The 21,808-nt window shown below is 49.6% G+C and overlaps 1 protein-coding gene across 7 annotated transcripts in view; it reads left to right on the forward strand.

Moving 5' to 3' along the window:
- Positions 1-1,708: 1,708 nt before the first annotated feature.
- The window catches only part of KHK (ketohexokinase), a 33,337-nt gene continuing 13,237 nt past the window's right edge, over positions 1,709-21,808 (forward strand). The window contains exons 1-5 of one of the 7 annotated variants that reach the window (XM_066594321.1): positions 1,709-1,860; positions 2,209-2,320; positions 7,173-7,289; positions 17,322-17,456; positions 18,040-18,174. In XM_066594321.1, coding sequence (XP_066450418.1) covers positions 2,229-2,320; positions 7,173-7,289; positions 17,322-17,456; positions 18,040-18,174 — 479 coding nt within the window. In that variant the 5' untranslated portion in view covers positions 1,709-1,860; positions 2,209-2,228. The remainder of the gene's footprint in view (positions 1,861-2,208; positions 2,321-7,172; positions 7,290-17,321; positions 17,457-18,039; positions 18,175-21,808) is intronic. The other 6 variants (XM_066594322.1, XM_066594323.1, XM_066594325.1 and 3 more) reach the window with 6 other exon arrangements.

Genomic DNA, 21,808 nt, shown 5'->3' on the forward strand with positions numbered 1-21,808 from the left:
CTCTATCTGTCTCTCGCCCTCTGTCCGTCCCTCAGTCTGTCACTCTCTGTCCGTTTCTCTGTCCCTTGCTCCCTTTGTTCATCCCTCAGTCTTTCTGTCTCTCCCTCCATCTGTCTTTCTCTGTCGTTCCACAGTCTCTCGGTTTGTCTCTCCCTCTGTCTGTCACTCTCTGTCTGTTTCTCTGTCCCTTGCTCTCTTTGTTCATCCCTCAGTCTTTCTGTCTCTCCCTCCATCTGCCTGTATGTCGTTTCTCAGTCTCTCTGTTTGTCTCTCCCTCTGTCCGTCTCCCTGTCTGTCTGCCTCTCCCTCCTTCCATCTCTCTGTCTATCTGTCTCTCCCCCTCTGCTCATCCCTCAGTCGCTCAGTTTGTCTCTCCCTCTGTCCGTCACTCAGTCTCTCACTCTCTGTCCGTTTCTCTTTCCCTTGCTCCCCTCGTTCATCCCTCAGTCTTTCTGTCTCTCCCTCCATCTGTCTTTCTCTGTCGTTCCACAGTCTCTCAGTTTGTCTCTCCCTCTGTCCGTCGCTCAGTCTGTCACTCTCTGTCTGTTTCTCTGTCTCTTGCTCCCTTTGTTCATCCGTTAGTCTTTCTGTCTCTCCCTCCATCTGTCTTCCTCTGTCGTTCCTCAGTCTCTCTGTTTTTCTCTCCCTCGGTCCGTCTCTCAGTCTGTCTGCCTCTCCCTCCATCCATCACTCTCTATCTGTCTCTCTCCCTCTGTCGTTCCTCAGTCTCTCTGTTTTTCTCTCCCTCTGTCCGTCTCTCTGTCTGTCTGTCTCTCCCTCCATCCATCTCTCTCTATCTGTCTCTCGCCCTCTGTCCGTCCCTCAGTCTGTCACTCTCTGTCCGTTTCTCTGTCCCTTGCTCCCTTTGTTCATCCCTCAGTCTTTCTGTCTCTCCCTCCATCTGTCTTTCTCTGTCGTTCCACAGTCTCTCGGTTTGTCTCTCCCTCTGTCTGTCACTCTCTGTCTGTTTCTCTGTCCCTTGCTCTCTTTGTTCATCCCTCAGTCTTTCTGTCTCTCCCTCCATCTGCCTGTATGTCGTTTCTCAGTCTCTCTGTTTGTCTCTCCCTCTGTCCGTCTCCCTGTCTGTCTGCCTCTCCCTCCTTCCATCTCTCTGTCTATCTGTCTCTCCCCCTCTGCTCATCCCTCAGTCGCTCAGTTTGTCTCTCCCTCTGTCCGTCACTCAGTCTCTCACTCTCTGTCCGTTTCTCTTTCCCTTGCTCCCCTCGTTCATCCCTCAGTCTTTCTGTCTCTCCCTCCATCTGTCTTTCTCTGTCGTTCCACAGTCTCTCAGTTTGTCTCTCCCTCTGTCCGTCGCTCAGTCTGTCACTCTCTGTCTGTTTCTCTGTCTCTTGCTCCCTTTGTTCATCCCTCAGTCTTTCTGTCTCTCCCTCCATCTGTCTTCCTCTGTCGTTCCTCAGTCTCTCTGTTTTTCTCTCCCTCTGTCTGCCTCTCCCTCCATCCATCTCTCTCTATCTGTCTCTCTCTCCCTCTGTCCGTCCCTCAGTCTCTCTGTTTGTCTCTCCCTCTGTCCGTCTTTCTGCTTCATCTCTCTCTCTCTCTATCTGTCTCTCTCCCTCTGTCCGTCCCTGAGTCTCTCTGTTTGTCTCTCCCTCTGTCAGTCCCTCTGCTTCATCTCTCTCAGTCTCTCCCGCCTTTTCTCTGTTCCTCTCTAAGGGGCGTTGTCATGGTGACGGTCATGTGACCTATACAGGAAGTGCAGAGAGCTGGCAGAGAGACTTCATGCACCGCATGGAGACTGCAGAGAAGACAGCCGGAGACCGCAGGAGAGACTGTGAGAAGAGAGTGAGGCTGACGGCGTGAATTGCGTTCGCCATCATGTGAATTCCCTGCGGCTGTGAGGTGTTTTTATAACCACACCGACTCGCATTACTGCGGGAACGATTGCGGGGCTCCTCCATTGTTTCCCTTGGGAGACCTTACCTCGCCGGTGACACGCTGCGCCGCCGGCCCCACTGAGGACAGCGGGCGTTGCAGATCACGCAGGACGTGCCGCGATTTGTTTGTCGCGTCGCCGTGCGTGCGACCCGTTCAGAAGATTGGGGTTCATACTCCTGCAGCCTGAGACGGCTCCCAGGATCCCGAGAGCGCCTGCTGTAGGACAAGAGACAGTCCTGACCCCGCTGCACACGTTCTGCTGACACAGCGAGAGCGCAGATCAAGGGTCACATTCTTGTTTTCTCTTTCCAGAGGGCGCCTGGCAGAGAGGAATGGCGGAGAAGAAAGTGCTGTGTGTAGGACTGGTCTGTCTGGACATCATCAGTGTGGTGGAGCGCTACCCAGAGGAGGACACGGACACCAGGTGAGACACCGCGTTATATACACAGGTGAGCGATGCTGCATGTATGTACAGGTGAGAGGTGTGTGAGGTCACATATTACATATATGTACAGGTGAGAGGTGTGTGGGGTCACATACTACATGTGTGTATAGGTGACAGGTGTGTGGGGGTCACATATTACATATATGTACAGGTGACAGGGGTGTAGGGTCACATTACTACATGCGTGTACAGGTGAGAGGTGTGTGAGGTCACATATTACATATATGTACAGGTGACAGGTGTGTGGGGTCACATATTACATATACGTACAGGTGACAGGTGTGTTGGGTCACATTACTACATGTATGTACAGGTGTGCGGGGTCACATATTACATGTATATACAGGTGAGAGGTGTGTGTGGTCACATACTACATGTATATACAGGTGAGAGGTGTGTGTGGTCACATACTACATGTATGTACAGGTGAGGTGTGTGTGAGGTCACATAGTACATGTATGTACAGGTGAGAGGTGTGCGTGGTCACATATTACATGTGTGTAGAGGTGAGAGGTATGAGGGGTCATGTATTATATATGTAGAGGTGACAGGTGTGTGGGTCACATATTATATGTATGTACAGGTGAGAGGTGCGTGTGGTCACATATTACATGTGTGTAGAGGTGAGAGGTGTGTTTGGTCACATATTACATGTATGTAGAGGTGAAAGGTGTGTGTGGTCCCATATTACATGTATGTACAGGTGAGAGGTGTGTGTGGTCACATATTACATGTATGTACAGGTGACAGGTGTGTGGGGTCACATATTACATGTATGTACAGGTGAGAGGTGTGCGTGGTTACATATTACATGTGTGTAAATGTGAGAGGTGTGTGGGGTCACATTTTACATGTGAGAGGTGTGCGAGGTCACATATTACATGTATGTAGAGGTGAGACGTGTGTTGGGTCACATATTACATGTATGTAGTGGTGAGAGATGTGCAGGGTCACATATTACATGTATGTAGAGGTGAGAGGTGTGCGGGGTCACATATTACATGTATGTAGAGGTGAGAGGTGTGCGGGGTCACATATTACATGTATGTAGAGGTGAGAGGTGTGCGTGGTCACATATTACATGTATGTAGAGGTGAGAGGTGTGTGTGGTCACATATTACATGTATGTACAGGTGGTAGGTGTGTGTGGTCACATATTACATGTATGTACAGGTGGTAGGTGTGTGTGGTCACATATTACATGTATGTACAGGTGAGAGGTGTGCGTGGGTACATATTACATGTGTGTAAAGGTGAGAGGTGTGTGGGGTCACATATTACATGTATGTAGCGGAGAGAGGTGTGTGGGGTCACATATTACATGTATGTAGCAGTGAGAGGTTTGCGTGGTCACATACTACATGTATGTAGAGGTGAGAGGTGTATGGGGTAACATATTACATGTACATAGAGGTGGGAGTTGTGCGTGGTCACATATTACATGTACGTAGGGGTGGGAGGTTTGTGTGGTCACATTAGTACATGTATGTAGAGGTGTGCTTGGTCACATATTACATGTATGTAGAGGTTAGAGGTTGTGAGGTTACATATTACATGTATGTAGAGGTGAGATGTGTGTTTGCTCACATATTACATGTATGTAGAGGTGAGAGGTGTGTGAGGTAACATATTACATGTATGTAGAGGTTAGAGGTTGTTAGGTTACATATTACATGTATGTAGAGGTGACAGGTGAGTGAGGCCACATATTACATGTATGTAGAGGTGAGAGGTGTGTGTGTTCACATTAGTACATGTATGTAGAGGTGAGGTGTGTGAGGTCACATTACATGTATGTACAGGTCATAGGTGTGTGGGGTCACATTACTACATGTATGTAGAGGTGACAGGTGAGTGAGGCCACATATTACATGTAAGTAGACGTGAGAAGTGTGTGTGTGTGGTCACATTACTACATGTATGTAGAGGTGACAGGTTGTGAGGTCACATTTTACATGTATGTACAGGTCATAGGTGTGTGGGGTCACATTAGTACATGTATGTTAGAGGTGAGAGGTGTGTGAGGTCACATATTACATGTATGTAGAGGTGACAGGTTAGTGAGGCCACATATTATATGTATATACAGGTAACGGGTGTGTGTGCTCATATATTACATGTATTTAGAGGTGAGAGGTGTGTGTGGTCACATATTACATGTATGTACAGGTGAGATGTGTGTTGAGTCACGTATTACATGTATGTAGAGGTGTGTGAGTTCACATTACTACATATATGTAGAGGTGAGAGGTGTGTGGGGTCCCATATTACATGTATGTAGAGGTTGTGAGGTTACATATTACATGTATATACAGGTGAGAGGTGTGTGTGGTCACATACTACATGTATGTACAGGGGAGAGGTGTATGTAGAGGTAACAGGTGAGTGAGGCCACATATTGCATGTATATACAGGTGCGTGGGCTCACATATTACATGTATGTACAGGTGAGATGTGTGTGGAGTCACATATTACATGTGTGTAGAGGTGAGAGGTGTGTGTGGTCACATATTACATGTATCTGCAGGTGAGAGGTGTGTGGGGTCATATATTACATGTATGTACAGGTGAGAGGTGTGTGGGGCCACATATTACAGGTATGTAGAGGTGAGAGGTGTGTGGGGTCACATATTACATGTATGTAGTGGTGAGAGGTGTGTGAGGTCACATATTACATGTATGTAGAGGTGTGTGGGATCCCATTACTACATGTATGTACAGGTGAGAGGTGTGTGTGGTCACATTACTACATATATGTACAGGTGAGAGGTTTGTGGCATCACATATTACATGTGTGTACAGGTGAGAGGTGTGGGAGGTCACATATTACATGTATGTAGAGGTGAGAGGTGTGTGTGGTCACATTACTACATTTATGTAGAGGTGAAAGGTGTGTGGGGCTACATATTACATGTATGTAAAGTTGATTGATGCGTGGTCACATACTACAGGAATGGGGTATGGTGACATACTACTTGTACATGTTGGGCCAAAGGTATGGGGACAGCTGAATTGATGGAAAACAGTGGTTGGAAGCGCCATCCTGTGTGTAGCATGTGTGTAGCATGTTGCTAAAGGGAAGGGGGGGATCATTGAGGGCGTTATCCAACACAGCAGTAATTTTGAAAGCCACCATCTTGGAACCAGGTAGATATTTTCCAATGGGATTGGGTGCATGTCCCATACAGTGGATATAACGAGTCTCCACGCCCCTGGTGTTCGTCATGTTAAAAAATTGACAAAGTTGAAACATTTCAGATTTATTTCCACCTTCAACTAACAGAGCTAACAGATTGGACAGATGGTTGAGAAGAGCAAGTGCAGCTAATATACCCCTCACCCACAGGGATGAATTTTGCCCTGAAACTGAAGGTTTGCTTGAACCTGGGGGTGTATGCCATCTTGGCCCAATAATTTACCTTTTACATTACCTAACTCCCTTATAACCTGGGGGTGTACATCATCTGGACCCAGTGACTTACCTTTCACATTATCTAATACCCCTATAACCTGGGGGTGTACATCATCTGGACCCAGTGACTTACCTTTCACATTATCTAATACCCCTATAACCCGGGGGTGTACATCATCTGGACCCAGTGACTTACCTTTCACATTATCTAATACCCCTATAACCCGGGGGTGTACATCATCTGGACCCAGTGATTTGACTACAACATTACCTAATTCCCCTATAACCCGGGGGTGTATGCCACCTGGACCCAGTGATTTACCTTTCACATTATCTAATACCCCTATAACCCGGGGGTGTACATCATCTGGACCCAGTGACTTACCATTCACATTATCTAATACGGCTATAACCCAGGGGTGTATGTCACCTGGACCCAGTGATTTGTCTACAACATTACCTAATTCCCTTATAACCCAGGGGTGTATGCCACCTGGACCCAGTGATTTACCTTTCACATTATCTAATTCCCCTATAACCCGGGGGTGTATGCCACCTGGACCCAGTGATTTACCTTTCACATTATCTAATTCCCCTATAACCCGGGGGTGTATGCCACCTGGACCCAGTGTTTTGTCTACAACATTACCTAATTCCCCTATAACCTGAGGGTGTATGCCACCTGGACCTAGTGATTGACCTTTCACACTACCTAATACCCCTATAACCCAGGGGTGTATGCCACCTGGACCCAGTGATTTACCTTTCACATTACCTAATTCCCCTATAACCCGGGGGTGTATGCCACCTGGACCAAGTGATTGACCTTTCACACTACCTAATTCCCCTATAACCCGGGGGTGTATGTCACCTGGACCTAGTGATTGACCTTTCACACTACCTAATTCCCCTATAACCCGGGGGTGTATGTCACCTGGACCCAGTGATTGACCTTTCACACTACCTAATACCCCTATAACCCAGGGGTGTATGTCATCTGGACCCAGTGATTTACCTTTCACACTACCTAATACCCCTATAACCCAGGGGTGTATGCCACCTGGACCTAGTGATTGACCTTTCACACTACCTAATACCCCTATAACCCAGGGGTGTATGCCACCTGGACCCAGTGATTTACCTTTCACATTACCTAATACCCCTATAACCCAGGGGTGTATGCCACCTGGACCCAGTGATTTACCTTTCACATTACCTAATTCCCCTATAACCCAGGGGTGTATTCCACCTGGACCCAGTGATTTGTCTATTTTAGTGTTTTTGATGGCGCTGCACTACTTTCTGGGTTAGATGTAATTATGTCATCTCATACAGCAGAGAGTTATAGGCAGCATCTTCCTACGCTGGCGGCACATTTACAGACTCGCCTGCTACAACCTTGTCGTGTCTCTGTTGCAGGTGTTTATCTCAGCGCTGGCAGCGGGGTGGTAATGCCTCCAACTCTTGCACCGTGCTGTCTCTGCTGGGGGCTCCCTGCGCCTTCATGGGTTCCCTGGCTCCTGGCCACATCGCAGAGTAAGTACCACAAATCCGGTGGGGTTGAGGGTTGTGCAGCAGGGCCTCCATGCCTCCATTATCCCCCCCCCCTGCCCCTGCAATGGGCTGCTGATTGGCTGCCATGGCTTGCATGTGGCTTTCTGAAGGCCTGCCCTAAATGAATGCTTGTGGTATGGCCCACTACACCCTATATCCCGCCCTCTATATCTTATGCCATGCCCTATATCCTGCCTTGTATATGTCCATCACACCCTATATCTTACCCTGTATACCGCCTTGTTTACTGCCCACCACACCCTATAACCTGCCTTGTATACCTCCTGCCATGCCTTATATTCTGCTTTGTATACCACCCACCACACCCTATATACTGCCCTCTACACCCTATATCCCGCTAGGTATACTGCCCTCTACACCCTATATTCCGCTCTGCTTATTGCCCACCGCACCCTATATTCTGCTCTGTATATTGCCCACCGCACCCTATATCCCGCTCTGCATATTGCCCACCACACCCTATATTCTGCTCTATATATTGCCTACTACACCCTATATTCCACTCTGTATACTGCCTACTACACCCTATATCCCGCTCTGTATACTGCCTACTACACCCTATATCCCGCTCTGTATACTGCCCACCACACCCTATATTCTGCTCTGTATATTGCCTACTACACCCTATATTCCACTCTGTATACTGCCTACTACACCCTATATCCCGCTCTGTATACTGCCTACTACACCCTATATCCCGCTCTGTATACTGCCTACTACACCCTATATCCCGCTCTGTATACTGCCTACTACACCCTATATCCCGCTCTGTATACTGCCCACCACACCCTATATTCTGCTCTGTATATTGCCTACTACACCCTATATTCCACTCTGTATACTGCCTACTACACCCTATATCCCGCTCTGTATACTGCCTACTACACCCTATATCCCGCTCTGTATACTGCCCGCTACACCCTATATCCCGCTCTGTATACTGCCTACTACACCCTATAACCCGCGCTGTATACTGCCCACCACACCTTATATACTGCCCTCTACACCCTATATCCCGCTCTGTATACTGCCTACTACACCCTATATCCCGCTCTGTATACTGCCTACTACACCCTATATCCCGCTCTGTATACTGCCTACTACACCCTATATCCCGCTCTGTATACTGCCTACCACACCCTATAACCCGCTCTGTATACTGCCTACTACACCCTATAACCCGCTCTGTATACTGCCTACTACACCCTATATCCCGCTCTGTATACTGCCCACCACACCCTATATACTGCCCTCTACACCCTATATCAAGCTAGGTATACTGCCCTCTACACCCTATATCCCGCTCAGCATATTGCCCACCACACACTATATGCTGCGCTGTATACTGCCTACTACACCCTATATCCCGCTCTGTATACCACCTACTACACCCTATATCCCGCTCTGTATACTGCCCACTACACCCTATATCCCGCTCTGTATACTGCCCACCACACCCTATATCCCGCTCTGTATGATGCCTACTACACCCTATATCTCGCTCTGTATACTGCCCATCACACCCTATATCCCATTCTGCATATTGTCCACCGCACCCTATATCCAGCTCTGTATACTGCCTACTACACACCATATCCCACCCTGTGTACCTCCTGCCCAATATACTGCCCACTACACTGCCCTGTGTACCTCCTGCCCAGTATACCGCCCACTACACCCTATATGGCGCCCTGTATACCTCCTCCCCGGTATACCGCCCACTACACCCTATATCCCACCCTGTATACCTCCTACCAAGTATACTGTCCACTACACTCTATATCCCACCCTGTATATCTCCTGCCCGGTATACCGCCCACTACACCCTATATCCTGTCCTGTATACCTCCTGCTCGGTATACCACCCACTACACCCTATATCCCACCTTATATACCTCCTGCCCAGTATACCACCCACTACACCCTATATCCCACTCTGTATACCTCCTGCCCAGTATACCGCCCACTACACCCTATATCCCACCCTGTGTACCTCCTGCCAGTGTATACCGCCCACTACACCCTATTGCCTGCACTGTGTACCTCCTGCCCAGTATACCGCCCACTACACCCTATATCCTGCCCTGTATACCGCCCACTACACCCTATATCCCGCCCTGTATACCTCCTGCCCAGTATATCGTTAACTAAAGCCTATATCCCGCGATGTATACCTCCTGCCCCGTATACCACTAACTACACCCTATATACCTCCTGCCCAGTATACCATCCACTACACCCTATATCCTGCCCTGTATACCACCCACTATAACCTATATCCCACCCTGTATACCTCCTGCCCGGTATACCGCCCACTACACCCTATATCCCGCCCTGTATACCTCCTGCCCAGTACACCGTTAACTAAACCCTATATCCCGCCCTGTATACCTTCTGCCCAGTATACCGTCCAGTACCCCCTATATCCTGCCCAGTATACCGTCCACTACACCCTATATCCTGCCCGGTATACCACCCACTACACCCTATGTCCTGCCCTGTATACCTCCTGCCCAGTGTACCGTGCACTACACCCTATATCCCGCCCTGTATACCTCCTGCCCAGTATACCGTCCACTTCACCCTATATCCCGCCCTGTATACCTCCTGCCCAGTATACCGTCTACTTCACCCTATATCCCGCCCTGTATACCTCCTGCCCAGTATACCGTCCATTTCACCCTATATTCCGCCCTGTATACCTCCTGCCCAGTATACCGTCCACTTCACCCTATATCCCGCCCTGTATACCTCCTGCCCCGTATACCACCCACTACACCCTCTATCACACCCTGTATACCTCCTGCCCAGTATACCGTCCACTACACCCTATAACCTGCCCGGTATACCGCCCACTACACCCTATATCCTGCCCTGTATACCTCCTGCCCAGTGTACCGTGCACTACACCCTATATCCCGCCCTGTATACCTCCTGCCCAGTATACGGACCACTACACCCTCTATCCCGCCCTGCATACCTCCTGCCCAGTATACCGCCCACTACACCATATCCCACGCTGTATACCTCCTGCTCAGTATACCGTCCACTTCACCCTATATCCCGCCCTGTATACCTCCTGCCCAGTATATCGTTAACTAAAGCCTATATCCTGACCTGTATACCTCCTGCCCAGTATACCGCCCACTACACCCTATATCACACCTTGTATACCTCCTGCCCAGTATACCGTCCACTACACCCTATATCCTGCCCTGTATACCACCCACTATAACCTATATCCCACCCTGTATACCTCCTGCCCAGTATACGATTAACTAAACCCTATATCCCGCCCTGTCTACCTCCTGCCCAGTATACCGTCCACTACACCCTATATCCCGCCCTGTATACCTCCTGCCCCGTATACCACCCACTACACCCTATATCACACCTTGTATACCTCCTGCCCAGTATACCGTCCACTACACCCTATATCCTGCCCTGTATACCACCCACTATAACCTATATCCCACCCTGTATACCTCCTGCCCAGTATACTGCCCACTACACCCTATATCCCGCCCTGTATACCTCCTGCCCAGTATACGATTAACTAAACCCTATATCCCGCCCTGTCTACCTCCTGCCCAGTATACCGTCCACTACACCCTATATCCCGCCCTGTATACCTCCTGCCCCGTATACCACCCACTACACCCTATATCACACCTTGTATACCTCCTGCCCAGTATACCGTCCACTACACCCTATATCCTGCCCTGTATACCACCCACTATAACCTATATCCCACCCTGTATACCTCCTGCCCAGTATACTGCCCACTACACCCTATATCCCGCCCTGTATACCTCCTGCCCAGTACACCGTTAACTAAACCCTATATCCCGCCCTGTATACCTGCTGCCCAGTATACCGTCCACTACACCCTATATCCCGCCCTGTATACCTCCTGCCCCGTATACCACCCACTACACCCTCTATCACACCCTGTATACCTCCTGCCCAGTATACCGTCCACTACACCCTATAACCTGCCCGGTATACCGCCCACTACACCCTATATCCTGCCCTGTATACCTCCTGCCCAGTGTACCGTGCACTACACCCTATATCCCGCCCTGTATACCTCCTGCCCAGTATACGGACCACTACACCCTCTATCCCGCCCTGCATACCTCCCGCCCATTATACCGTCCACTACACCTTATATGCCACCCTGTCTACCTCCTGCCCAGTATACCGCCCACTACACCATATCCCACGCTGTATACCTCCTGCCCAGTATACTGCCCATTGCACCCTATATCCCACCTTGTATACCTCCTGCCCGGTATACCTCCCACTACACCCTATATCCCGCCCTGCATATCTCCTGCCCAGTATACCGTCCACTACACCCTATATCCCGCCCTGTATACCTCCTGCCCCGTATACCACCCACTACACCCTATATCACACCTTGTATACCTCCTGCCCAGTATACCGTCCACTACACCCTATATCCTGCCCTGTATACCACCCACTATAACCTATATCCCACCCTGTATACCTCCTGCCCAGTATACTGCCCACTACACCCTATATCCCGCCCTGTATACCTCCTGCCCAGTATACGATTAACTAAACCCTATATCCCGCCCTGTCTACCTCCTGCCCAGTATACCGTCCACTACACCCTATATCCCGCCCTGTATACCTCCTGCCCCGTATACCACCCACTACACCCTATATCACACCTTGTATACCTCCTGCCCAGTATACCGTCCACTACACCCTATATCCTGCCCTGTATACCACCCACTATAACCTATATCCCACCCTGTATACCTCCTGCCCAGTATACTGCCCACTACACCCTATATCCCGCCCTGTATACCTCCTGCCCAGTACACCGTTAACTAAACCCTATATCCCGCCCTGTATACCTGCTGCCCAGTATACCGTCCACTACACCCTATATCCCGCCCTGTATACCTCCTGCCCCGTATACCACCCACTACACCCTCTATCACACCCTGTATACCTCCTGCCCAGTATACCGTCCACTACACCCTATAACCTGCCCGGTATACCGCCCACTACACCCTATATCCTGCCCTGTATACCTCCTGCCCAGTGTACCGTGCACTACACCCTATATCCCGCCCTGTATACCTCCTGCCCAGTATACGGACCACTACACCCTCTATCCCGCCCTGCATACCTCCCGCCCATTATACAGTCCACTACACCTTATATGCCACCCTGTCTACCTCCTGCCCAGTATACCGCCCACTACACCATATCCCACGCTGTATACCTCCTGCCCAGTATACTGCCCATTGCACCCTATATCCCACCTTGTATACCTCCTGCCCGGTATACCTCCCACTACACCCTATATCCCGCCCTGCATATCTCCTGCCCAGTATACCGCCCACTACACCCTATGTCCTGCCCTATATACCTCCTGCCCAGTATACCGCCCACTACACCCTATATGCCGCCCTGCATACCTCCTGCCATGCCCCATTTCCCACCCTGTGAATGTGGTCCCCTCTGGTGTATGATATGGGTGATGGTACAAGTGCCTGGGAATGTCAGCATGGAGCATAGGCAGGGGGAATGGAAGAGTCCAAAGGTGGAGTCAGTGCAGGGTGGGGCCAGATTAAGAAAGGAGGAGTCATCCAATGTAGAGGTGGATATATGAAGGGGTGTGGTCTGCTATATCAGTGGGTTGGGGGTCCGAGGGCTCTGGGGTCTTTCTTCACTCTGATGTGGGTCTGATGATTTTAACACTTTACTGTCCTGTGAAACCTACCATGAGCCCAACCCCCCCATGCTGCACGTCTGATGATGAACCAATCACACAGCGCCTCCTTGGATGTGATTGGTACAGAATCCATCCGGGTGGTCATGTGATCTCTTGCTGACAGATCTTCTACACTTTAGATTAAGTTATGGCGGATGGACCCAGAGCGAACCGACCCACGCCGTGGTCAATGATCCCGTCAGCCCCTGCGAGCAGCACCCTACTGTACACGCCCTACACAGTAATAAGCAGCTTGCTGACGGTTTCCATGTAGCGGACTTGTAGGCGTCCCGGGTTATCATTGACCCTTTAACCCCTTCAGGGCCAGAGATCTTTCATCTTTCCGCCCTGACCTTCCAGGAGCCGTACGATTTCATCTTTCCATTGCCCGGGCCCCCTGACGGCTTTTTCTTGTTGTTACGATCGTGTGGGCAACCTAAGCTTGGGAGCCCACATGATCGTACCCAAAAAGGGGGGATAGAATGGATGGGATGGACGCACACAGATAGCACCAGGGTCACACGGGATTCACACAGGTTTCAGGCAACTGACCCTGTACTACGCGGGAGGGATGACAATGGCCCTACCTAAGCGGGGCATTCGCCCCAATAAAGGACGGCCCAGCGGTATTCGGATCTGGGCCCTAGCTGATCCTAGGAACCACGCCACAGAACAGGATGCATTCACATGCCAAATAACAGGGACAGAACAACAGGACACACAGAGCCAGAATACACAGCATACAAAATGCAACCACCAGTAACAGATGATAAGCTGAATATAAATACCAGGTATTAGTTGACATGTTGTACAAGATGTTGGAAGCTAGCGGGCCACTTCACGGCTCCTGGTTATACCGCTAGTCCCTACACTAACCAGGAGTCCAGCAGAATTGGACCGAGTTCACACAGAAAGCTGCAACAGGACAGGACACAGATCACAGGTCACACAGCAAGCGAACACAGAACTGACAGAATATAAACGTACAAACGGTCATGAACCAGCAAGACACAGATCACACAGCAAAGCTTGCAACAGGAACGAACAGAGCACTGGACACAGCAGGCTGCAAACAGGACAGAACAGGAATACAGCAGACTACAGCCTATAGTGACAGCCAGACAGGCTCCACCCAGAGCTCACATGCATATAGATGGAACTCACAGCAAGTCTATGTGTCCTCATACCAGGGGATAGACAGATAGCCAACCAGGCTGACATAGGGAACTGTGTCAGGGATCCACCAGCAGACACACAGAGAGGGACATAAGACGTTTGGAAGGCCGCACCTGAAAAGGGGATCTGCATAGAACACAGAAAAGGACTACAGGTGTCCAAACTATCTTGGGGAAGCAGACAGTCACAACAGACCTACTTACAAACATAGATCAGAGTGGGAACAAGCTGAACATGACTGATAACAAGTTACAGGATACAGAAGTAACATGACTGCTCACCCTAGGGTCCAGCCAGAGACTGACCAGGAGCTGGGTTTATATGTGAGCATAGATCCAGGAGATTGGCTAGCAGGAAGTACCACACCCAGCCAGCTCAATTAACCCTCAACCACCTGACTGTGCTGCTAGGAGTACATAGTACAACAGATCCCAGCAGCACATCCTGACACTTGTGGGGTAATTTGTATTTTTATTGGTACCATATAATGTACGGGAAAACTGCTGGAGAGAAATGAAGGGAAGAAAGCTATTGCCACATTTTTGGTGGCCTTCATCTTTCCAGCGCTGGCGGTGCGGCACGTGGCACGTGGACTTATCCCTGCGGGGCGGCACCATTGTGGCCACACCAAGTTTATGGAGGTTTTTAAGTTTTTTTCTGTTTTTAAAAGGAAAATAATGTTTGTCGCCGTGTTCTGTGTGGATTGGCGCTCCTGTTTTGCGGTCGTCTTTCTCAGAGCCGCGTTGGGAAACGCACATCTTTTTGATAATGTATCATTCTTTTTTGAGCGGAGACGGCAGTTCTGGCATTCGGTCCTTTTTTCTCTTTTTCCTTTTTCTTACGGCCTTCGACGATTTGTACATTTGTCTACAACTCCTTGCGCCGTAGTTCTGGCGCGGTTTTCAGCACAAATCTCTGACACATTCGTAGATGAGGACCACATGGGGCCTACTTACCATACAAAATACCACAGCTTCCTGCCTCTAAACCGCCTGCCGCGCCACATTTAGCACGTGTTTTTAGACCCTGTCAGACAGTTTTTACGACTTGTCTGGAAAGGGGGCGTGGCCTAAATTGCCCAAAAATTAACACCATATTGCAATGTTTGGCGTAAACTACCCCAACTAATAGGTGGTCTAAAGTTAGACTAGATTGTCTCGAGGTTCGCCACATTAGTCATCCGTGATAAATCTGGCACCTTTAAGACTATTTGGTCCACGTTTGCAGTATTAGTAAATAAGCCCCCTCGTCTCCGCCCACGGCGTTCTGCATCTCCATGGTGACAGACTGCCGTACATCCTGAAGTCGCCACCCTTCCATGCTGAATGTATGTTACCAAGAAATAGGCGGCCGTTGGAAGGAGCATGACTGCAGGGTGGGACTGCACAGAGGTCTGTTGTCTGTTACCATGGAGACACATAGGTCTGCTTAGGAGCTGTAGCCACAAAACGGGTGAGCTTTAAAATCAGGTCTATTTACAGAGCTGCAACAACACCCTACTGGTCAGTAATGGGAGTGCGGCCACGGGCCGCCGCCTCAATGTCCATCTCCTGCTCTGCTGACACATGGCGGTACGGCTGCAGAGAAACGTATCCTCAATGCAAAGTGGACCCCATTGGTTGCTATGGGAACGCGGACCCTGCACCCAATATTGCCTTCCTGGAACTAAGATACATGATGTCCGGCAGTGTGACTAATGAGCGAACTCCTATCATCCTCCTTTCTCTGTCGTCTCCCCTCCATCTTCCCTCTCCAACCTCTTCTTCATCTCCCGATCTCAGTCCTTCTCTTGTCTTATCTTTAGCCTTTGCTCACAACAGTCTGGAGCGGCTCTTACTCAGCTCTGCCTCAAACCTTTATGCTGCCTGAGACGAAGTGTGAAATGGCGCCTCAGGGGCCCCAGCAGTAATAATGTCCTCCTCAGGGGCTCCAGTAGTAATGGTGTCCTCCTTAGTGGCCTCAGTAGTAATAGTGTCTCCTATAATATTCCCAGTAGTAATAGTGCCTCCTATAGTGGCCCCAGTAGAAATGGTGTCCTCCTCAGTGGCCCCAAGACTAATAGTGTCTCCTATAGTAGCCCCAGTAGTAACAGTGTCTCCTATAGTGGCCCCAGTACTAATAGTGTCTCTTATAGTGCCCCCCTAAGTTGCCCCAATAGTAATAGTGCCATCCTATAGTGGCCCCAGTAATTATTAGTGTCCTCCTCAGTGGCCCTAGTAGTAATGGTGTCCTCCTCAGTGGCCCTAGTAGCAATGGTGTCCTCCTCAGTGGCCCTAGTAGCAATGGTGTCCTCCTCAGTGGCCCTAGTAGCAATGGTGTCCTCCTCAGTGGCCCTAGTAGCAATGGTGTCCTCCTCAGTGGTCCTAGTAGTGATTGTGTCCTCAGTGGCCCTAGTAGTAATGGTGTCCTCCTCAGTGGCCCTAGTAGTAATGGTGTCCTCCTCAGTGGCCCTAGTAGTAATGGTGTCCCCCTCAGTGGCTCTAGTAGTAATAGTGTCCTCCTCAGTGGCAACAGTAGTAATAGTGTATCATATAGTAGTAGTAGTGTGTTACACAGGGGCACCAGTAGTAGCGTGTCCCGCAGCGGCCCCAGTAGTAGTAGTGTGTCCCACTGCTCCGGATTCCGCAATGCAAATCCGCCCGTGTGCAGATGGCCTAAGGGTTTAAACTTACTACATTGTAAGCTTGATGCATACATAAATAATCCACACTTCGTGCAACTGTAGAGCGACTGTGATCTAGAACATTCACGCTTTCACTCTATCTGTAAAGAAGACTTTGGCTCTGCTGTCTAGTACCTCTAAGTGTTCCCCAAGTCCCCCCTGACAGGTCATGATTTGAGGATATCCTATGGAGGGCACACCTGCAGCTGACCATAGTTACATCACCTGTGCAGTACTGATCCTGCAAACATGACCTGCTGGGGGGACGAGCGCTAATCTAGAACATCTATGTTATCTACACCTGTGATCTAGAACAACATTCTCCTGTATAATCTCCATGTCTCTTCTCTCTGTCAGTAATTGGTCGTTAATTGCCCCTGCTCTGTCCCCCCTCACACAGTTTTACGTTGGAAAGTCTGACGAATTATGGCATAGATGTAGGACATGTTGTCTCTCATCCCGGCTCTTCCTTCCCGGCTTCCATAGTCATCAGCAACATTAGCAATGGGAGTCGCACCATCCTACACATGAACAGGTTTGTTTCGGAGCGGACGGTGGGGTACGTATGGACATGGGGTGCAGCTAGAGACAAGCATGGTGTCATGTCAGCTGGGCATGGGGGCTTCATTCCAGGGCTGTACTGGTGAATGGCCGCCCCACTGAATGCAGCACTGACAGCGCAAAGGCAGTCAAAAACAGTCCACAGTGCAGGTGTGTCAGTGAGTGGGGGCGCCCTCGTGGTGATTTATAGCGCTTCTGTATGTTGGACTCTCCTCCATACCTGGAACAGAAATTCTGTGCTCCTGGCACAGTACTACTTCTTTAGCCTCAACACAGCAGCACTTTTCTGTCCTCCTCCTCAGCACAGTGCCACTTTTCTGTCCCCTTCCTCAGCACAGTGCCACTTTTCTGTCCCCTTCCTTGGCACGGTGCCACTTTTCTGTCCCCTTCCTCGGCACGGTGCCACTTTTCTGTCCCCTTCCTCGGCGCGGTGCCACTTTTCTGTCCTCCTCCTCCAACTTCTTTGTCCTCCTCTGTAAATCACCACTATTCGGTCCTCCTCCTCAACATAGTACCACCTCCCTGTCTAATCCCTGTTTCCCCCTGCTGATCCGTAGCTTCATCATATCAGATTTCTCCAGGAGGAGGATTGAGACATCGGCTGTGAGTTGGCAGACCTCGGGCGATACTCCCTGCGCTTGCTGCCTGGTAAACATCAGCAATGGCTCTCGGACCGTCACACTGTATGACACGTAAGGAACAGAGGTGCTATACTGACCCCCTGAAATCACCGGGGCCATGAAATCTCTGCCACACAATCCCTGATTCTTATGGGTTAATGCATGGGTGTAAATGTGAGCAGATTGTGCCACTGCAGCACAGTTGCAAAAAAAGTAAGTGAACCTCTGTGTTAATGTCTTCTCCAAGAGCTAATTAACAAAAGGTGTTTCCGTGAAGTAGTTGAGATGACAGAGCAAGTGTCAAAGGGCTTTACCCATTAAATAAAGGCGCACAAGGCCTGGTGACTGGCACATCAGTTTTTCGCAGTGATTGGTCAGTTTGAGCTACTCCTCAATGTAAGTAACTTCCAGAAGACATCCGAAGGTGAGTTATAGTGACATATGAAGCTGGAAAAGGCTACAACAACCGAAGACTTTGGTGTACATCAACCCCTGGCTATATCATCTACAGATGGAGGACATTCAGGACTGTTGTACCTTCTCCAGGAGTATCCTGTTATATCACTTTAAGAGCACAATGAGGGGTTCTGAAAGAGGGGAGAATGAGCTAAACAGGAGGACCTACAGAAGACCCTACAGCCTGCAGAGACCTCTGTCCATTGGTCCACTATTAGAGAGACACTGACAAGAATTATTCTGACTCAATAACATGGCTGCCAGCGTATCGGCTGAGGTAACGGCTCTTGTAGTTATGGACCAGTACTCACACCAGGTACTCACACCAGGTACTCACACCAGGTACTCACACCAGGTACTCACACCGCGTACTCACACCGCGTACTCACACCGCGTACTCACACCGCGTACTCACACCAGGTACTCACACCAGGTACTCACACCAGGTACTCACACCAGGTACTCACACCAGTACTCACACCAGGTACATGTTGTCAGACAGCATCCAACTGGACTGCAGAGGCATGGGAGAAGATTCCAGGGTTTATTCAGGTATCTTGTAGAATGCACATTCAGCAGTAGGTAAAAAGAATGATGATGAGCCAAAGCACAGAGTAGAGACCTAACACATAGGCTATAGACAGGAAACTCCCTTACAGGAGGAAAAGGAGGGGTTATACAACACAGGGGGGTACAGAGAACCAGGAGGGACAATCTAAAGAGGCAAACACTTGCATATACAGTACAGCTTATACATGTCAATGAATAGAGTCAGGTAGTGAGACATGACAAGAATGATGATCACTTAAGGACACCACAAAGAAAGATGCTGCTGGCAAAAAAATAGCACTGCGGCTCATTTTATGTCCGCTCCAGACCACCTACATATTTCACAATGCTTCAGGAAAATGTTCTATGGACAAGTAAGACAAAAGCGAAACTTTATAGCATGGATAACAATGTGTGGAGGAAGAAGAACACTGCACACCAACACCTCATCCAACTGTGAAGATGGTGGAGGGGCTGCTTTGTTCCTCGGGGCTTCGACACCTTGTGATCATTGAGGGACCAATGAATTCTAGCGTGAATCAGGACAGGTCTGTAAGGCCTGTCGTTCAGGACTTCAAGCTGAAGAGACATTGGGTGATAGAAAAAGACAATGACCCAAAGCACACAAGTCATCAATTAAAGAACATTGGAAAAAGATTTGTATTTTGGAATGGCCAATTCAGAGTTCTGGCCTTTATCCTATGCAGATGCTATGGTATGACTTGAAAGAGGCTTGCACGAAAGGCATTCCAGAAATACTGATGAATTGAAAGGCATTTGCAGGGGGAAAGGGTTCACAATTCCTCCTTAACCATGTAACATTTTGGCTTGCAGCTGCAGGAGACATTTGGCGATTGCTGCTGAAAGAGATCTACAAGTTAGGGCTCCTGCACATGGGCGGATTTGATTTGCAGAATCCGGGGGCAGCAAATACCGCCCATAGCTTCCTATGGAGAACGGCTGCTTCCGTCACATGAATGGAAATCAACTGCAATTTCCACTCGCAGCAGAAGAATCGCAGCATACTCCATTTCTGTGCGGTTTCCGCCTGGACGGGTTCATTGAAGTCAATGGAAGCCGTCCGTCCTATGGCCCTTCCGCAATCATCATTGCAAAAAAGCTTGTGGGATCCGTGTCATCGCCTAGCAACGGCGCGGTTTAATCCATACTGCACATGCATGACGGCCAGCGCTTCCACAGAACAGATAAAGAAGAATCCTGCCAGGTAAGCAGGGTAACCGGACGGGCACGGAGTCGGATCCGACCCTGTCATGCGCCAGAGGCCTTATTAAAGGACGTGAGTCATCAGAAAGAGATTCATTGTATCAAGTCTTATGGTGAAGAAAGTTATTTTTTGTTTTTTAATTTTCAGTCTATATTTTGAAAACTCCTAAAATCTTGCAGTTTACACCCTGACACCGAAGCCTGGTAATGCAACAATCCAGGGAATTCCAAAGGGCTCACTTACTTTTCTTGCAACTGTATTATATACTGTTCACTCCCTCATAAGCATCATTCCGTATTATCTCCCCTCTATATATCGCTGACTTTCTCATGGTCATCATGATGTACTGAACACAATCCGGCATCAGTGACCGAATATAAATGTCACCGTCAGAGACTCCACCCCATTCACAGTCTGTTGGGTGCCAAAGTGTTAATGGAGTGGCACTCTGAAGGCACCAACCGCATGTAGCGGCACTTAGTACATGTAGCAGCACTCTGAAGCCACTAAGGACATGCAGCGGCTCACTATAGCCATCGAGCACATGTAGCAGCACTCTGGAGCCATCGAGCCCTCGTGGCAGCAGTCTGGAGCCAACGGGCACACGTGGCAGCACTCTGGAGCCAACGGGCACACGTGGCAGCACTCTGGAGCCAACGGGCACACGTGGCAGCACTCTGGAGCCAACGGGCACACGTGGCAGCACTCTGGAGCCAACGGGCACACGTGGCAGCACTCTGCAGCCAACGGGCACACGTGGCAGCACTCTGGAGCCAACGGGCACACGTGGCAGCACTCTGGAGCCATCAGGTACAGGTAGTGGTATTGCTGAATGGTACTTGCTTAGATGAGCAACTAAAGAAAGAATCGACAGCAGGAAATGTCTGCTGTGAAGATGATAAGTGACAAGTAGCGCCACCTCCCAGAGACTGCACAGGAAAGATGGCTCACAGAGAAACCCACAGTTGTTTGGAAGCTTCCAGGCACCTCACCCCAAGACTAGAGGTCCACTCATAGTGGACCACTGGATGCTACCTGCCAGATACTGGAGCAACGAAGAGACCCCTGGATGATCCCTGAATCTAAGACAATGTGGGAAACCCCTGAAGGAGTAAACCTACAGAGGGGTCTGTGGAGGTTCCTGGCAGTGGTGATGTGGACCTAAGAAGGACATTCTACGGGAACCGTAGCAGCAACTACTGAGGATGACGGAGCACAATAAGGAGACCCGCTCATCTCATACCGCGCCATCCTCTAAGCTAAACCCAAAGGACTCATTCTGGATGACTGGAGGCGCCCAGGAACATCTGGCGCCAAACCAACAAGAACTATTTGTAGACCATGAGACTTGTTGTGTGTCCCATGGACATTTAGTAGCCGAGCCCTCGCGGGTCTCACTCACTGATGGAGCAAAACCTGCTGTGAAAACCCTGGAGCATAAATGAAGATTGTGCGGATCCTAATCCCCACATGGAT

The sequence above is a fragment of the Eleutherodactylus coqui genome, chromosome 1 (assembly GCF_035609145.1).
Source record: "Eleutherodactylus coqui strain aEleCoq1 chromosome 1, aEleCoq1.hap1, whole genome shotgun sequence".
NCBI lineage: Eukaryota > Metazoa > Chordata > Amphibia > Anura > Eleutherodactylidae > Eleutherodactylus > Eleutherodactylus coqui.